This window comes from Candidozyma pseudohaemuli, assembly GCF_003013735.1.
Source record: "Candidozyma pseudohaemuli strain B12108 chromosome Unknown scaffold00002, whole genome shotgun sequence".
NCBI classification, from domain to species: Eukaryota; Fungi; Ascomycota; class Pichiomycetes; order Serinales; family Metschnikowiaceae; genus Candidozyma; species Candidozyma pseudohaemuli.
In genome coordinates this window covers 777,116-792,247 of record NW_020194436.1, presented here as the reverse complement: position 1 = coordinate 792,247, position 15,132 = coordinate 777,116, and the positions used below count along the sequence as shown (strand labels likewise).

The 15,132-nt window shown below is 47.8% G+C and overlaps 8 protein-coding genes across 8 annotated transcripts; 6 read left to right on the top strand and 2 right to left on the bottom strand.

Annotated features, from left to right (window-relative positions):
- Positions 1–6: 6 nt before the first annotated feature.
- C7M61_001719 (uncharacterized protein) lies at positions 7–1,839 on the bottom strand (the record flags this gene model as incomplete). Its single annotated transcript, XM_024857118.1, has 1 exon — positions 7–1,839. The coding sequence occupies one exon, from the start codon at positions 1,837–1,839 to the stop codon at positions 7–9; it is 1,833 nt and encodes a 610-aa protein (XP_024714998.1).
- A 947-nt stretch (positions 1,840–2,786) lies between these two features.
- LSP1 (lipid-binding protein) lies at positions 2,787–3,710 on the bottom strand (the record flags this gene model as incomplete). The annotated part of the gene is made up of 1 exon (XM_024857117.1): positions 2,787–3,710. The coding sequence occupies one exon, from the start codon at positions 3,708–3,710 to the stop codon at positions 2,787–2,789; it is 924 nt and encodes a 307-aa protein (XP_024714997.1).
- Positions 3,711–5,677: 1,967 nt separating this feature from the next.
- On the top strand, positions 5,678–6,307 carry C7M61_001717 (uncharacterized protein; the record flags this gene model as incomplete). The annotated part of the gene is made up of 1 exon (XM_024857116.1): positions 5,678–6,307. One exon carries the CDS (start codon positions 5,678–5,680, stop codon positions 6,305–6,307), a length of 630 nt encoding a protein of 209 aa, XP_024714996.1.
- Positions 6,308–6,547: 240 nt separating this feature from the next.
- On the top strand, positions 6,548–7,072 carry C7M61_001716 (ethanol metabolism protein; the record flags this gene model as incomplete). Its single annotated transcript, XM_024857115.1, has 1 exon — positions 6,548–7,072. The coding sequence occupies one exon, from the start codon at positions 6,548–6,550 to the stop codon at positions 7,070–7,072; it is 525 nt and encodes a 174-aa protein (XP_024714995.1).
- Positions 7,073–8,050: 978 nt separating this feature from the next.
- Positions 8,051–10,282, top strand: RTS1 (protein phosphatase 2A regulatory subunit; the record flags this gene model as incomplete). Its single annotated transcript, XM_024857114.1, has 1 exon — positions 8,051–10,282. The coding sequence occupies one exon, from the start codon at positions 8,051–8,053 to the stop codon at positions 10,280–10,282; it is 2,232 nt and encodes a 743-aa protein (XP_024714994.1).
- Positions 10,283–10,969: 687 nt separating this feature from the next.
- IMH3 (IMP dehydrogenase) lies at positions 10,970–12,687 on the top strand (the record flags this gene model as incomplete). Its single annotated transcript, XM_024857113.1, has 2 exons — positions 10,970–11,420; positions 11,573–12,687. The coding sequence occupies 2 exons, from the start codon at positions 10,970–10,972 to the stop codon at positions 12,685–12,687; spliced, it is 1,566 nt and encodes a 521-aa protein (XP_024714993.1).
- Positions 12,688–12,817: 130 nt separating this feature from the next.
- SCP1 (Scp1p) lies at positions 12,818–13,348 on the top strand (the record flags this gene model as incomplete). The annotated part of the gene is made up of 1 exon (XM_024857112.1): positions 12,818–13,348. The coding sequence occupies one exon, from the start codon at positions 12,818–12,820 to the stop codon at positions 13,346–13,348; it is 531 nt and encodes a 176-aa protein (XP_024714992.1).
- Positions 13,349–13,932: 584 nt separating this feature from the next.
- On the top strand, positions 13,933–14,844 carry MAK16 (ribosome biosynthesis protein; the record flags this gene model as incomplete). Its single annotated transcript, XM_024857111.1, has 1 exon — positions 13,933–14,844. The coding sequence occupies one exon, from the start codon at positions 13,933–13,935 to the stop codon at positions 14,842–14,844; it is 912 nt and encodes a 303-aa protein (XP_024714991.1).
- Positions 14,845–15,132: the final 288 nt, after the last annotated feature.

The following is a 15,132-nucleotide window of genomic DNA, read 5'->3' as shown; positions in this document are numbered from 1 at the left end:
CGGGCTTTACTTGTGTCCCGATTCACCTTCACCAGGTTGCATGACTTGTTCATACTGGTGAAGATGCTGATATAGAAGCGCCATGGGCTCTCTGTTGCTTGGAGATTCCTCGGTCATGAAGGCATTGTTGTTTATGCTGGAGTGTTGTGGGGTGCTCATCACCATGTTCATCCCCATCTGCGGATTGTGAGACTGATCTGGGTGTCTGAGAGCTTGTTGAGCAGCATGTTGAAGGGTCAAGTGTTTTGGAGGAGGCATTCCATCCTGGTGATTGACCTGCACTTGATGGAAGGAGGATGTCATCTGGTTGATGGCCTGAGGTGATGCCTTATCGAAAGAATTATCTAAAAGATACTTCCGGTTCGGCGTTGATGCCATGCCTGCGTTGTTGAGCTCAAAAGACGTGTGCTCCGTAGATGAGAAGTTGAGGTTTGCGCCTGTTGTGTTTTGTGAGGAGTTAACTCCTAGCATGCTAAATTCCCTTGACGAGTTCATTGTTGAGTTGTAGTCCTGCGACGCTGAGAGCGACGATGACGTGTGCTGAAACGCATAAGTCGGGGGAGGCTGCTGTTGTAGATGCTGGTGCTGTTGAATGGGCGGCAGTCCCTGTTTGAACTGATGCTGATGAGCGTCTTGGCGAGTTGTTCTCTGGGTTCTTTGGCTCAGCCTTTGAGATCCGGTTCTTTTGGGCTGATTTCTTTCCTGCTGTTGCTTCTTCGACCGCGTTTCTGGCTCCTTCTTCTTTTTGCTGTTCATCAATGTGTGGACGTCAGTGAAGACAATTTGGAACTTGCTGGTGCCTGCCTGGTTCTTCTTAGTGTTCTTCTTCGCAGCGGGTTTAGATGCTTCAGCCTTTGGCTTTTGTTTTCTCTCTGAGAAGATTCCCATAACTGGCTCTGAATTCACGGCCGTAGTGCTCTCAACACGCTCTTTGTTTGGTGTCGGGCTAGGAGGCACAATACGCGCCTTTGAGCCATCCTCTTCGGGCAGCTTGTTCACACTCGACATGATTACTGTAGATGGAGAAGACATTTGAGTTGTCTTCGCTGGAGTATGGTAGGCGTTCTTGTTCTTCTTCGAGGCAAGAGGTGTCTGGTTCAAAGGTGTCTTATTCAACAAGTTCCCGCTTGTCTCCTTCAAGACATTCTTCTTTGAAGGTGTGACGAAGTTGTCCTCGTAAGGCTTGTCATCCTTGTTCTCGTCCTCATTGTCAGTCTCAGAGTCGTTGTCGACCTGAGAGTCGTACTTCTTGAAAGGGTGTCTCGCAGGAGTATCGATCTGGCCAATGGAACGTTTAGTCGATGTAGCAGCATCCAATCTGGACGATAAGGATTTGCGCTCAGCGCTCATGGCAAACCGGGATGGAGTGATGGTCTCCACGGCCTTCAGCGGAGAAGGTCTCAAAGGAGAATCAATGAAGAAGTCGGTGAGGTGCATACTCTTGTCGTAGAAGGGCGTGAAGTTGACGTTGCTGGAAGGGTTGCCGGCCGAGTTCTGGTTGTTGAGGAAGTTCAAGTTGTGTGTGAGGAAAGGCGTTAAGTTCAACACGGGAAAATCCATGTCGTTGGACGGAGCCGAGCCGCTGGCGGTAGCCTGGCGGTAGAAACCCGGAAGAACCTTTGTGTTGGGCGTGGAATTGTGGGAAATCATCTCTCCAGAAAGTGTCTTCAGCACCAAAGGAGTCCAGCCAGTGGTGGGAGGAGCTGTGGACTGAGCATTCAGAAGAAGCTTCGACGCTGGGGGTAGGGAGTCGTTGTTCTTCTTTTTCTCCAGCGAGCCGCTACTGTCTGGATACGAGTATATCAACGGATCAATGACCAGGCGTGAAGGCGAGGACATGGTGGAGAAAGAGTGTTGTTGTATGTGTTTTGTTTGACGATTGTTATGATTTGGAAACGGTGCGGGTTCCGCAGGAACGTAGCGTGAATGGGGCGGATCGGCAGGGTGCACCCAGGAGACAGGTCAGGAAATGATGAAGATAAAAAGGATGGGATATTTGACTTCGATCTGGAAGAGCAGAGGTTATTAGATGAATTTAAGTTTTTTTGGCGCAGCGAATGTTTTGGTAAGCGCGACGGACGCAAAACGCAAACACCGGAGGCCAGTGAGATACGAGTGAGCAACGATAGTTTCAAGTTACGGAATGGAGATAAAATATTAAGGGGAGGGGGGATGTCTTTTTTTCAAAAAAAACTTGATATCTATTTTTTCTACATTTCATTTTAAATCTATGGGTTTTTTTCTTGTGGAGTTGCCCACCCGATGGTTGTGGCATGGCAGTGGCTGGTGGAATGGTTGCAAAATGCGGGTCTGCTACACGCTCTGAGATTGTCCTGATTAGACTCTACAGGACAAAAGGTTTCTTATATTTTGGTATTGTTTGTCCATTCATTCTACTGAAAAAAGTCAACAATTCTTTCAACTTACATTTTCCACTCGATATAAGCTCCTCTCGTCTACCACACCCACCCCTCCTGGTCGCCAAATTCTGCCTTGGCCGCCTCGGTGGTGCCTCGGGTGTCTTTGTTTACGCTTGGTCTCCCTAACATGAGACCCGCCATACCTTGGGTGCCTCTGCTTGCTGTCAATTTCAACCCCGAGTTTGCTCAGCCGGGCGGCTATTTTTGCAGCAACTCATCACGCCAGGGGTACTTACAAGCAAGGAGGCAATTCTACATTAATTGAACAATGATACACAACATAGTATTAATACAGGCGGGCCGACTCATGAGCGGGCGCCCGGTCCGGTGTCTGAGTAAGGCAAGGTAGCGGCAATGAGGTTACGCTTAAGCGTGAGCCTTCTGCTCCTCCTCCCACTCGTTTTCGGTGACCTTCAAGTTCTCGGTCTCCTCAGCCAATTCATCGGCATCGTAGTCCTCGTGGGCAGCGAAAGACAAGGTTGGCTTGACAACGGCGGTGTCGAAAGTCCAGGCAGCCAAGGCGTTCTCGGCGTCGACAATGATCTGCTTGGAGGCCTCGTAGCCGTCGTAGGCAGGTCTGGTCTCACCTGGGGTGACTGGGGACTCGTCCAACAACTCCAAGAGGGCCTTACCGTAGCCGGCAATCAAGGCGATCTTCTCAGCGTGCTCTCTGGTGGAGTCAAACTGGTAGTTGAAGGCAGTCTTCAACTTCTCTCTGGTGATGTTAGACAACTGGGCCTCAGCAACAAGAGACTCAGCCTCGGCTCTGACCAACTCCTGCTCCAAGACGTTAATCTTTGGAGATTGAGGGTCCTTGTACTTCAAGTAAGCAATGTTGTCGGTGATCTTCTGCTTTCTGTCTCTAGAAGGCTGCACGGAACCCTCAATGTCTCTGATGGACTTCAAGGTGATTCTGTACTGGTCGTATCTGTCGATGAACTGGTCCTCCAACTCACCAATCTCGTAAATCAAAACACCCAACTTGTCAGTGATGTCGGAAATGTCGTCGTCGTTGGCCTCACCCCACAAGGACAACTGCTTAGCGGTCTCCTTTCTCTCGTTGGAGGTGATTTCAATAGAACGCATCAAGTTCTTCTCCATCTTGACCAACTGGGCCAACTTTCTCAGCAACTCGGGGCCCCAGGCACCGGCAGTTTGCTTTCTGAAAGAAGAGGAAAGCGAGCCCTTGCCAAAGAACTTGGACTTGGTGGAAGAAGGAGGTGGAGGAGGAGCCTGCAATTGAGCAGCGGTAGGGGCTCTCAGGGATCTCAAGGAGTAGGTTCTGTGCATTGGAGGAAGAAGAAGTAGTTGGGGTGGTGAGAAAAACCAGTGAGGGAGGGAAAAAAATGTGATGGTCCGAAATTGTGATATGACCAGGCGGGCCAAAAAGATAGCACAAACGGCAGCGCCCACTAGATCTGCAATATTATGCCACGGGCAGGGCTTTTAATTATTACTACGAGACGGTTTTACAAAGAAAATAAAATTTATTTCGTTCGTAAATTCACCATTATTAATTGGCTTCATCTCTATTCTCCCACGCTATTTTTTTTTTCCCCAGCAACCTTCGGTTGCACCCCAGAACTCCTGCCTGAAGCCGCCCGGACGGCCTTGTTCTCCATTCTGCAGGACAGCCAGCCACCTTTGTTGCCAACCACAAATGACAACGGGGTTTCTAGAAACAATAAAATTGGGTCTTTGACAAACCCACAGCGTCAACCGGTTCGTCTAGCGTCCATCCATCGTCCACCGTGGGTAGGTGCTCTCAACTCTGTTTGGCCGCCGCAGACGTATCTGGCAATGTTTTCGCCCAATTAGGAAAGTCGCCTGTCATGGAATGTTTCTGGTGTCAAGCAAACAAGTTACCGCCAGGGCAAGGCTGAGGACGGCTGTTTTCTGGGCTTGTGATTGGCACGCTTTGTCTCGGAAAAAAACCTCCTTCCACGCCGTTGGTACCTATGTTTACCTCGGTTTTGCTTGCTCTTATCTGCCGTTTTTTCTTCGCTGCGCAAGAATGCTGCAGCAAGCCGCGCTGTCTTAGAAAAAAATGTTTCTTTGCTTGGTTGCAACCGAGTGGGTTGTTTTTTGTTGATGGTGTAGTGAGATTATGAAAAGCTGGGAACTTTCCACGAGCCTGACCCCTCCATTGTTCTCCGCCTCGCCTCGCCTCGCCTGACCTTTTGCTTCATTTTCGCCAACGTCTCTATTGTAGTGTGGCGAGTGTGGCTGCAAAACAACGGCATTCTCGCCTCGACTAGTAACGAATTAGGATAATAGAGCAATCATGGCTTGGGCTCCTACGGCCTTTCAAATGCCGTTTGACGGGTTAGGTCGAAACTAGCCCTCATTCTAAATGTGCTGCATCGACAACAGCCGAGCCACCTGTGAACACATGACCACGGGGTGTGGAGGTAAACACTGAGCCTGTCAAGTTGAGAATACGAGGAGTTTATTTTTGGCGAAAAGGTGCCACCCTTTTGCATCCACAGTTTGTCCCGTTTGGGACGACCATTTCAAAAATTCTAAGTTGACCCACGGAACATCGAAGACTGCTCTCCGTGGTTATGATCAACGTCACTACTCGACTACTCTTTCTTTATGCCGTATGTTTCTGCTTTCCTCCATCTACAGATTGGTCCGGTATGGGCCGGTGTGCCCCGAGACCTGACGTCACAATCTTCATAAGGTTTGAAAGTTTGTAATGTCGATCACGTACGGTCATCCCAATGCACGGTCTGCTTCTATTGTGGAGAAGTTCAACTGAGGTTGGGGTATCAAACCGCTGGTCTACGTCTGTCTAAGTACTTCGACGAGCGAGAATTTCACATAATCACCAAAATCACACCCTAAGAAAATTTCTGATATCCACCCGCCAGCCTTCCATCCCTAAATCCCAAACTTTATCAGATTTTGCTTTTGTGCCACTTTGTCGTCCGACCATAGCGCTGTCACAGAAGCTTCTTCCATGCACCTCGAGCCGCTCCTCTGCCTTCTCTGCGGATCAAGATCTCGCCATCAGGAGACGAATTATGCTCTTAGTGGAAAATCGAGTAAAAAACCTTCTATCACCACCTCTTCTACCCCCAATCCACTGCTTTTACAATGCAAGTTTTCGGAAGCTTGTTTCTCCTGTCTCTAGCTGCAACCTTGAAATGCAGAATTTTTCACCTCTGATTCATCGTCTTTCACCAGTCCACTGCATGCCCTTCTTCCGTGCCTACAACAACCTCCTAAAGACCCACCCCTATAAGACCAACATGGTCTCTACCGGGTTGTTTTTCGGCTTGGGAGACTGTTTGGCCCAGGCCTTGTTCCCGCACCACATAGACGACGATGTCAACAAGGGAACCGAGTTCCACTACCAGCGAACCATTCGTGCCAGTATCTATGGCCTGCTTATTTTCGCCCCACTCAGTGTCAAGTGGCACCGTATGACGCTTCCCTACTTGAAAAGTCCGTTTATGCTGGCAGCCAGAAGAGCTCGTCTGACCCCTACTCACATAGATGTGCATGACAACTTGTTCAGACTTGCCCTAGATGCCTTGCTCATGCCTGGACTCGTGTGGATTCCCTTGTATAACACAGCCATGTCGGCGTTAGCGTTGCATGAGGATCCTTTCAAGGTGGCTACGGATAAGCTTCGAAACAACTGGTGGAACGTGCTTCGAGCAAGTTGGACAGTGTGGACGCCTTTGCAACTTGTCAACTTATTTTTCGTGCCAGTGCATCTCAGAATCGTGCTAGCCAACGTATGGTCGATTGGCTGGAACTGCTTCTTGAGTTTCGTGCATAACACCAAGGGTCACGGTAAGGGCAGCGGCCTGTTGGTGGAGGAATTGGTTGACATTGAATCTGCCGATGAGGAGCAGACCATGGTGTACGCCTAGGCGTTTGAAGACTTTGGTGTGCCGTTTGATACGACCAGAGCATGTGTTCTCAAGCTTATAGACATCATAGACTCGCTTGACAGAACCTACAGATATATTCAAATTATAGATCAGTGATTTAGAGAGACAGATCAAGTAGAGTATCCTTCAAAATTGGCTATCGTACCACAATTCATAGGGGTATCACTTCGATGTTGCAGCCATTCCTGCGCGGTGCAGACCAGATCCATCCTCATCACCATGCTCTTCCAACTTTACAACCGTATGTTGGTCAGAAGGCCATATGCGACCAATGCCGTGACCACCGCCTTTCTATTTGGTGCTGGAGATGTGTTGGCGCAAAAAGTCGGGGGGTCGAAGGACTACGACTTCTCTAGAACCGCTAGAGCAGTCATCTACGGTGGTGTGGTGTTTGCACCCTTGGGCGACCAATGGTATAAGTTTCTTGCCAGAACTGTTATTGGCAAAACCAATGTCACTCAGACCGCTGCTCGTGTTGTTGTGGATCAGGGCGTGTTTGCGCCATTCATAGGAATTCCGCTCTATTATCTGGCCATGGGGTTGATGGAAGGTAGAAGTGTGGAGGACACTCAGCAGAAGTTGTCGAGAAACTGGTGGCCTACTTTGGTCTCAAACTGGTCGGTTTGGCCAATTTTTCAGGCAGTCAACTTTGCTTTCGTGCCAGTCGCCTATAGACTTATGGCGGTGAATGTCGTGAGCATCGGTTGGAATTGTTTCTTGCTGATGAAGAACGCCGAGAGCTGAGTGGATCCGGTGAACTACGTTGAAAATACTGGGTCTTTCAATTTAGCTGGCTAATTGGGTACCACTACGAGACTAAAGCTGCACCGGACTGTACCGGTCCACATCCGTACCAGCGGAATTCACCACATACGGACTACGAAGCTGAATTGTCTTTTTCAGTCGGATGCCTTCATTCGGAGGCCCTATTAGTCCCTGCTCGTCGCCAGATCAGGTACATCTGATGACCAAGTACATCTCGAGTGCGATGCAAAGCTCTCCAAACTCAGCATTCTCGAGAGATCCAAAGTATACCTTCAAGTGCCACATCCTTTTCTCGCATTCTAACTTCAAATCCTCCGGTGTCGCTTCCAAAGCCTAATTGAGGTGGCACTCACCAGTCTAGACCTTTAATCGAGGCTCAGACCATCATCATAAAAGACATTGTCCATAGAAAGTTCAGTGAACCAACGGAAAAATATAGCGTCATTGAACCACTAATACAAACAATAAACACAATCAAAAAATCCAACCCACTCCCTCCACATGCGACAAATCGTCTACTCCCGCGCGACTGGCCGTTCTAGGTCAGCCCATAAAGCACTGCCTAGCTAACCGCGCCCCTTACGCTCTAAGAATATTAAATTCCATAGAAAGTCCCAATTTTCACCTGAAGCCCGTAGTAGCATGTAAAGTATTCTGTTCGGCGGTTTTGTGCACCCAGACAGTGCGTGCGTGCTTGTCAACACTCCCGCAAATAATCCTCCAACCTCCAACTTTCTCACCATTCTCGACTTCCTCCACGCTGGCTGTTCGTTTCTAGTGCACACAGAAATCCATACCGCCAGAGTTTTCGCCACCAACAATTTCGCCATCGTCAGAACACCTTGCGTTTTTATATACTGTCCAATTCTTCTTGACGCCCGCCTAGGATCCCACCCCCTCGGTCCGGTTGTTTTCTCTCCACACCGCTAACAGAAACGCCGACCCCAACAGCCCATCATGATGAAGGGCTTCAAGAACCGCCTTACGAGGAGCAAAAACCAGTCCTCGAGAAAAAGCGACAAGAAGGAGAAGGAGAAGGACGCGGCGAGCAAAGACCTTTCCCGTAAGTCCCTGCTGTCTTCGCTATCCAACTCCAACAACCACAAACCAACGAGCTCGTCGTCATCCATCAACTCCACGGGATCCAGCAGCCCTAAAAAGGATTTCCTGCCGGCCCCTGACGCTAGCCTGCCTCCTCCCTCGTCCAGAGTAAATCAGAGCGCTGTGGAGCAGTTCAGTGTATCTGCCGCTGGTCCCCTGTCCTCGCTTTCGCCCGGTGCTGCTGTGCTGCCTCTGACGCCGCCTCCTGCCGGTGCTCTGGGTCCGGAGTCTCCTAAGATTGTCATCAACGAGCCCGTTCAAACGAACCTTGCGAACACCACGCCGATAACCCCAACCCCCAGCTCCCCAATAGCCGGTAGCTCTTATGCCGGTATCCCCCACGACAACCGTTTGGCCAGTCACTCGCAGCAGACGCATCCCACGGCGTTGAACCCAAATATCAGCTCGCCCAATAGGGACTCCTTCGATATTGACCTCATTGTCACGCCCAAGAGACATAGCTCCCTGCGCTTCGAACCCACGACGAGTGATAACCGTGAGATCGTGAAGCTTCCCAACTTCGACGAGGTGCCTCCTGAGGAGCAAATTTCACTTTTCATCCAAAAGGTTGATCAGTGCAATATTATTTTCGACTTCAGTGATCCCACCCATGATATTCGGGGCAAAGAGTTTAAGCGTGTCACTTTGCAGGAGTTGATTCAATTTATCATTGGAAACCGCTTTAACTACACCGATGAGATGTACAAACATGTCATTGACATGTTCAAGAAGAACTTGTTCCGTCCGATTCCTCCCCCAGTCAATCCTGTGGGTGAAATCTACGACCCGGATGAAGATGAGCCCGTTAGTGAGCTTGCCTGGCCACACATGCAGCTGGTCTATGAATTCTTCTTACGTTTTGTCGAGAGCCCTGACTTCCACCATCAAGTTGCCAAACAGTACATTGATCACGACTTCATCTTGCGAATCTTGGAACTCTTCGATAGTGAAGATCCTAGAGAGCGTGACTGTTTGAAAACTACTTTGCACCGAATCTATGGTAAGTTTTTGAGTTTGCGGTCGTTCATAAGAAAGTCCATCAACAACGTCTTTTTGCAATTTGTTTATGAGACGGAGAGATTCAATGGTATTGGGGAGCTTTTGGAGATTTTGGGCTCCATCATCAATGGTTTCGCTCTACCCTTAAAGGAAGAACATAAAATTTTCTTGATACGAGTCTTGATGCCCCTTCATAAGGTCAAATCCTTGTCCTTGTACCACCCCCAGTTAGCATACTGCATTGTTCAATTCTTGGAGAAAGATCCAACCCTTACCGAGGACGTGATAATGGGCTTATTAAAATTCTGGCCCAAGATCAACTCCCCCAAGGAGGTGATGTTCTTGAATGAGATTGAGGACATCTTCGAAGTTATGGACCCCACAGAGTTTACCAAAATCCAGATACCTCTCTGTGCCCAGTTGCTGAAGTGCATTGCATCTTCGCATTTCCAGGTGAGCGAGAAGGTGTTGAGTTTCTGGCAAAACGACTTCTTCTTGACCCTTGTTTCTGAGAACGCGGAGGTTGTTCTTCCGATCATATTCTCTTCGTTGTATGAATTGACCAACGCTACTCAGCCAGGAAGCGCCAATGGTCAGCTTCAACAGAAGCTTCTTGAGAATCCAAACTCTCTTACTGACGCCAATGGCAACCTTGTCGATACCGGCTTGATGCTCAATGAAAACTATGAGAACAATGGACATGGTCACCAAGTGCATGAGGGAAGTAACATGGAAGAGTCTCAGATGATCAACGACATGACAGATGAAGAGTACTACGATTCCTTCTCAACCCCACAGCAGAACATGGACATGGATGAGTACGGAACTATTCCTCCACACAACCTGGCCACCTCGAATTGGAACAAGACTATCCATCTGCTAGTATTCAGTGCCTTGAAAGTGTTCATGGACCATAATCCTATACTATATGATCATTGCACGATGCTATACCATCAGTCTCTCGAGGAGCTGAGAGCTCGTGAAGAGAACAGAAAAGAAGGCTGGAGAAGAATTGAAGAATACGTGAAGAACTGCAAGCAGAATGGCCAGCAGCCTGGCCCCAAAGACTCGCAGGTAAACGCTCATTGATTTGGTGAGATGACAGCATAAGCGTGCAACGCACATTTAACATTGCAAGGCGAACAACGAGAAAAAAAAAAACTTTTGCTACAACTTTTTTTTTCTTACTTCAAACAACGTTCAATAATGTTCGTTATATGTATGTTGGCCCCAGTTTGTAGAATACAAGATGATTCTAGCTACGCTGTGTGTTTGTTGGCCCCGGTTGGCAGGCAGGCAGTCTCGATCTCCGCTGAAGACAAGATATAGAACCGCTACACTGATATCTACAAAATTTAGAATTTCAACTAACAAGCAGAGCAATGCTAAGCCAAAGGATGTGTGTAGCAACGTCATTCCTGATCCTTGCATGTTACAATGTACTGCAATGTGTACTCTCCGTGCCTTGGCCTCGCTATAAACAGAGGCTTTTTCTTTTTTTTAAAGGTCACCAAGAGACTATGCATTTGAGTCGAACTCCGGTGATTCCGCCCAAATGCAATGTCTCATAAAATTTCCTTCTTATCTGAAGTAGATTAAAAACGTTAACCCTAGTGTCTCCGCGGTAGATGCGCGGTGCCTCATCGATTCTGGCGTTTTTTTCAATTTTTTTACTAAGATTCGCAGTGGTGGTCCTCTATAAATAAGCAGCCTCATCCTCATCGGTCCTACTTTTTTTTTTTTTTTCTGGCAACACTCTGCCCATCGATCAACACAATGGTTTTGGACTACAAAAACGCCACCGCTCACTTGGCTTCTTACTCTAAAAAGGACGGTTTGGACGTCCAGACTTTGATCGATTCCGCTAACTTTGGTGGTTTGACCTACAATGACTTTTTGGTTTTGCCAGGCTTGATCAACTTCCCTGCTTCCGAGGTGAAGTTGGAGTCTAAATTGACCAAGAAGATCACCATGAAGAGCCCCTTCTTGTCTTCCCCCATGGATACCGTCACTGAGGAGAACATGGCTATCCACATGGCTCTCTTGGGTGGTATTGGTATCATCCACCACAACTGCTCTGCTGATGAGCAGGCTGAGATGGTGAGAAAGGTGAAGAAGTTCGAGAACGGTTTCATCAACGACCCCATCGTTATTTCCCCAAAGATCACCGTGCGTGACATCAGAAGATTGAAGGAGACCATTGGTTTCTCTTCTTTCCCAGTTACTGGTATGTTTTATTCCCTACTTCCGTGTGTTTCATGATGAACAAAAAATACTGTATAACTTTCGTTCTACCGAATAGCATCAAACGATGTTGGGGACAACCTATCTTTCCCCTGAGAAACACCCAAGTTCAAAAATTTTGTTACTAACATTTAGAAAACGGTAAGCCAGGCGCTAAGCTTTTGGGTATCATCACTTCTCGTGATGTTCAGTTCTTGGATGACGACACTATCAAGGCTGAGGAAATCATGACCAAGGAACTTGTGACCGCTCAGAAGGGTATCACCTTGACTGAGGGTAACAACATCTTGAGAACCTCCAAGAAGGGTAAGTTGCCCATCGTGGATGCTCAGGGTAACTTGGTCTCTTTGATCTCTTTGACTGACTTGCAAAAGAACCAGGACTACCCTGACGCTTCCAAGTCTTTCGACTCCAAGCAGTTGTTGTGTGGTGCCGCCGTTGGTACTATTCCAGCTGACAGAGAGAGATTGGACAAGTTGGTTGAGGCCGGCTTGGATGTTGTTGTGTTGGACTCTTCCAACGGTTCTTCTGTTTTCCAGTTGGACATGCTTAAGTGGATCAAGGAGAAGCACCCACACTTGCAGGTCATTGCTGGTAACGTCGTTACCAGAGACCAGGCCGCTTTGTTGATTGAGGCTGGTGCTGATGGTTTGAGAATCGGTATGGGTTCTGGTTCCATCTGTATCACTCAGGAGGTCATGGCCTGTGGTAGACCACAGGGTACCGCTGTTTACAATGTCTGCGAATTCGCTCACCAGTTCGGTGTTCCATGTATCGCCGATGGTGGTATTGGTAACATTGGCCACATCACCAAGGCTCTCGCTTTGGGCGCTGACTGTGTTATGATGGGTGGTTTGTTGGCTGGTACCTCCGAGACTCCAGGTGACTACTTCTACCGTGACGGTAAGAGATTGAAGACTTACAGAGGTATGGGTTCCATCGATGCCATGCAGTCTACTGACACCAACGCCAACGCCTCTACTTCTCGTTACTTCTCTGAAGCTGACAAGGTCTTGGTCGCTCAGGGTGTGTCTGGTTCCGTTGTTGACAAGGGTTCGATCACTAAGTTCATTCCTTACTTGTTCAACGGTTTGCAGCACTCTTTGCAAGACATTGGTGTCACCTCTGTCACTGACTTGAGAGAGAAGGTTTACGGTGGTGATGTGAGATTCGAGTTCAGAACCGCCTCCGCTCAATTGGAGGGTGGTGTTCACGGCTTGCACTCTTACGAGAAGAAGTTGCACAACTAAAGATGAGATAGTGTTTTCATAGCCTAAGTCGTCAAAAACTTTTTGTATTTATATGGGTTAATTAGAACGATTCAGTCAGGTAAAATACGGCCAGTAGAGAGCGCGAACTCATGATGAGGTGTAGAATTCAATGAGTTACTACACTAGGAAAGAGCCTTCAGCGTCAGGGCAAAATGCCTCGACCAATTTGGATCAAGATTTGCATCTTAGCAGAGACGCCAAGTACAAGAAGTCCGAGGCCGAGGTGAAGCAATGGATATTCACCACGTTAAATGTTGCAGACGACAAGGTTCAAGAATTCGAACAGCACAACCAGGATCTCATTGACATTCTTAAGGACGGGGAATATTTGTGTAAGCTTGGTGACCTTGCCTATCCAGAAGGCCCAACCAAGAAATACAAGAACCTGAGAATGCCGTTTGTGCAAATGGAGAACATCCTGTTCTTCCTCAAGACTTGCGAATATCTCGGAGTGGCACATGATGAGATCTTTCAGACAATTGACTTGTTCGAGAGAAGTGATCCTTATCAAGTCATAATAACGTTGATAGCATTCTCAAGGAGGGCGAATGAGGAGAACCCAAAGGTGTCTGTGATCGGACCCAAAGTCGTCCGTGTCAAGCCACAAGTACCCAAGAAGCCAATTGGCCTAAGAAGCTGATACTGAAGCATTACATAAAGTCGGATTGGACTTTTGGCGTAGCATCGGTGGGTGCCAAGTACAGGTACTCTTGTCAGGACATCGCCTCCAAAGAAAGCTCGAATCAAGTAGCTTCCAAAGTGATTCTACAGGTTATAGAGTGCCATATGAAGATTTAAAAGTCGGGGCAACTTCTATATTGGGCTTTGTTGCTATGAAGAGTGGGTGCATGGATTTGCAGCCAACATAGGAAATACGATTAGAGTCGAATTTCAATGGGCAATAAGACAAATTGTTAAAAACAAAATATGGCGATTACTTCACCACTTACTTCAAAAAATGAATATTTAATTTTAGACGACCACCCTCCACCTGGTGTGGTGGGCTTTACAACTTGTATGTAGGCTCATCTCAGGATCTATCTTTTTTTTTTTTTTCTAGCTCAGCTCTTCGCATTATTTTAACAGAATCACCTATTGGTTCCACAGCTCATCCCCTTAATATACCTACGCCAACTATAGCTTTTTAGCTTTTAAAGAGATATCTTAAGTTTCTCAGGCTGCATCTTTTCACCCCTCGCATCAAATTTTATATCAGCATCTATCATGTCTTCAGACGAGCTCATCTGGGACGTGATCAATAACCAGTTTTGTGCCTTCAAGATCAAAACAGGCAAAGGTCAGGACTTTTGCAGAAATGAATACAATGTCACTGGTTTGTGTGAACGAGCCTCGTGCCCGTTGGCTAACTCGAGATACGCCACAGTGAAGAACGTGGAGGGCAAATTGTATCTCTACATGAAGACTGCTGAGAGAGCTCACATGCCCAAGAACCTTTGGGAAAGGGTCAGATTGCTGAAGAACTTCGCAAAAGCCATGGAGCAAATCGATGAGAACCTTATCTACTGGAACAAGTTCTTGATCAACAAGTGCAAACAGAGGTTGACCAGGTTGACCCAGGTCGCCATGACAGAAAGAAGACTTGCATTGACTGAAGAGGAGAGACACTACGTGGGTATCAAGCCAAAGATCAAGAGAAGAGAAGAAAACAGAGAAAGAAAGGCTTTGGCCGCTGCCAAGATCGAAAAGAATATCGAGAAGGAGTTGTTGGAGAGATTGAAGAGTGGTGCCTATGGCGACAAACCATTGAACGTGGACGAGAAGATATGGAAGAAGGTCCTCGGAAAGGTCGACGAGGTCGAAGACGAGGAGGAGTTTGATGAAGATGACGATGTCGTGTTGGAGAGTGGTGATGAGGACGACGGAGGAGAGGTTGAGTTTGTTGAGGACGATGGCGATGATGAGTTGGTTGACATGGAGGATCTCGAAAGATGGCTTGGCGACGGGTCTGCCAGCGAGTCCGACGACGATGATGAAGACGACGAAGACAACGAAGACAAGGCTGACAGCTCCAACAAGCGTGCAGCTCCACAAGAGAAGGCCGCCAAGAGAAGAAGACCCAAGGTGGAGATTGAGTACGAACAAGAAGACAACCTTCAAACCAACATTGCCGTTTGAGCACCCTGCATTCCAAATTAATAGCATAAGACCAATGTACACTAGTCCATGGATTTGATGTAGCATACCTCACGGAGTTCCCATACATGCAGCCAAATGGTTGCAAAATAGCCTACCCTCTGTGCGGGACTCCATGGAGCGTGAAAAAAAGAATCACCCCGCTAACCCTCAAAAAATATTGAACATATGGCGGTGAGGCGGTAATTTCCGATTCCACCGTTCCCGCCCCCGTATTCCATGTAGTCCCAAATCTTTAGCGCTTGCATAAGCACGTAACGTTTCTTGCAG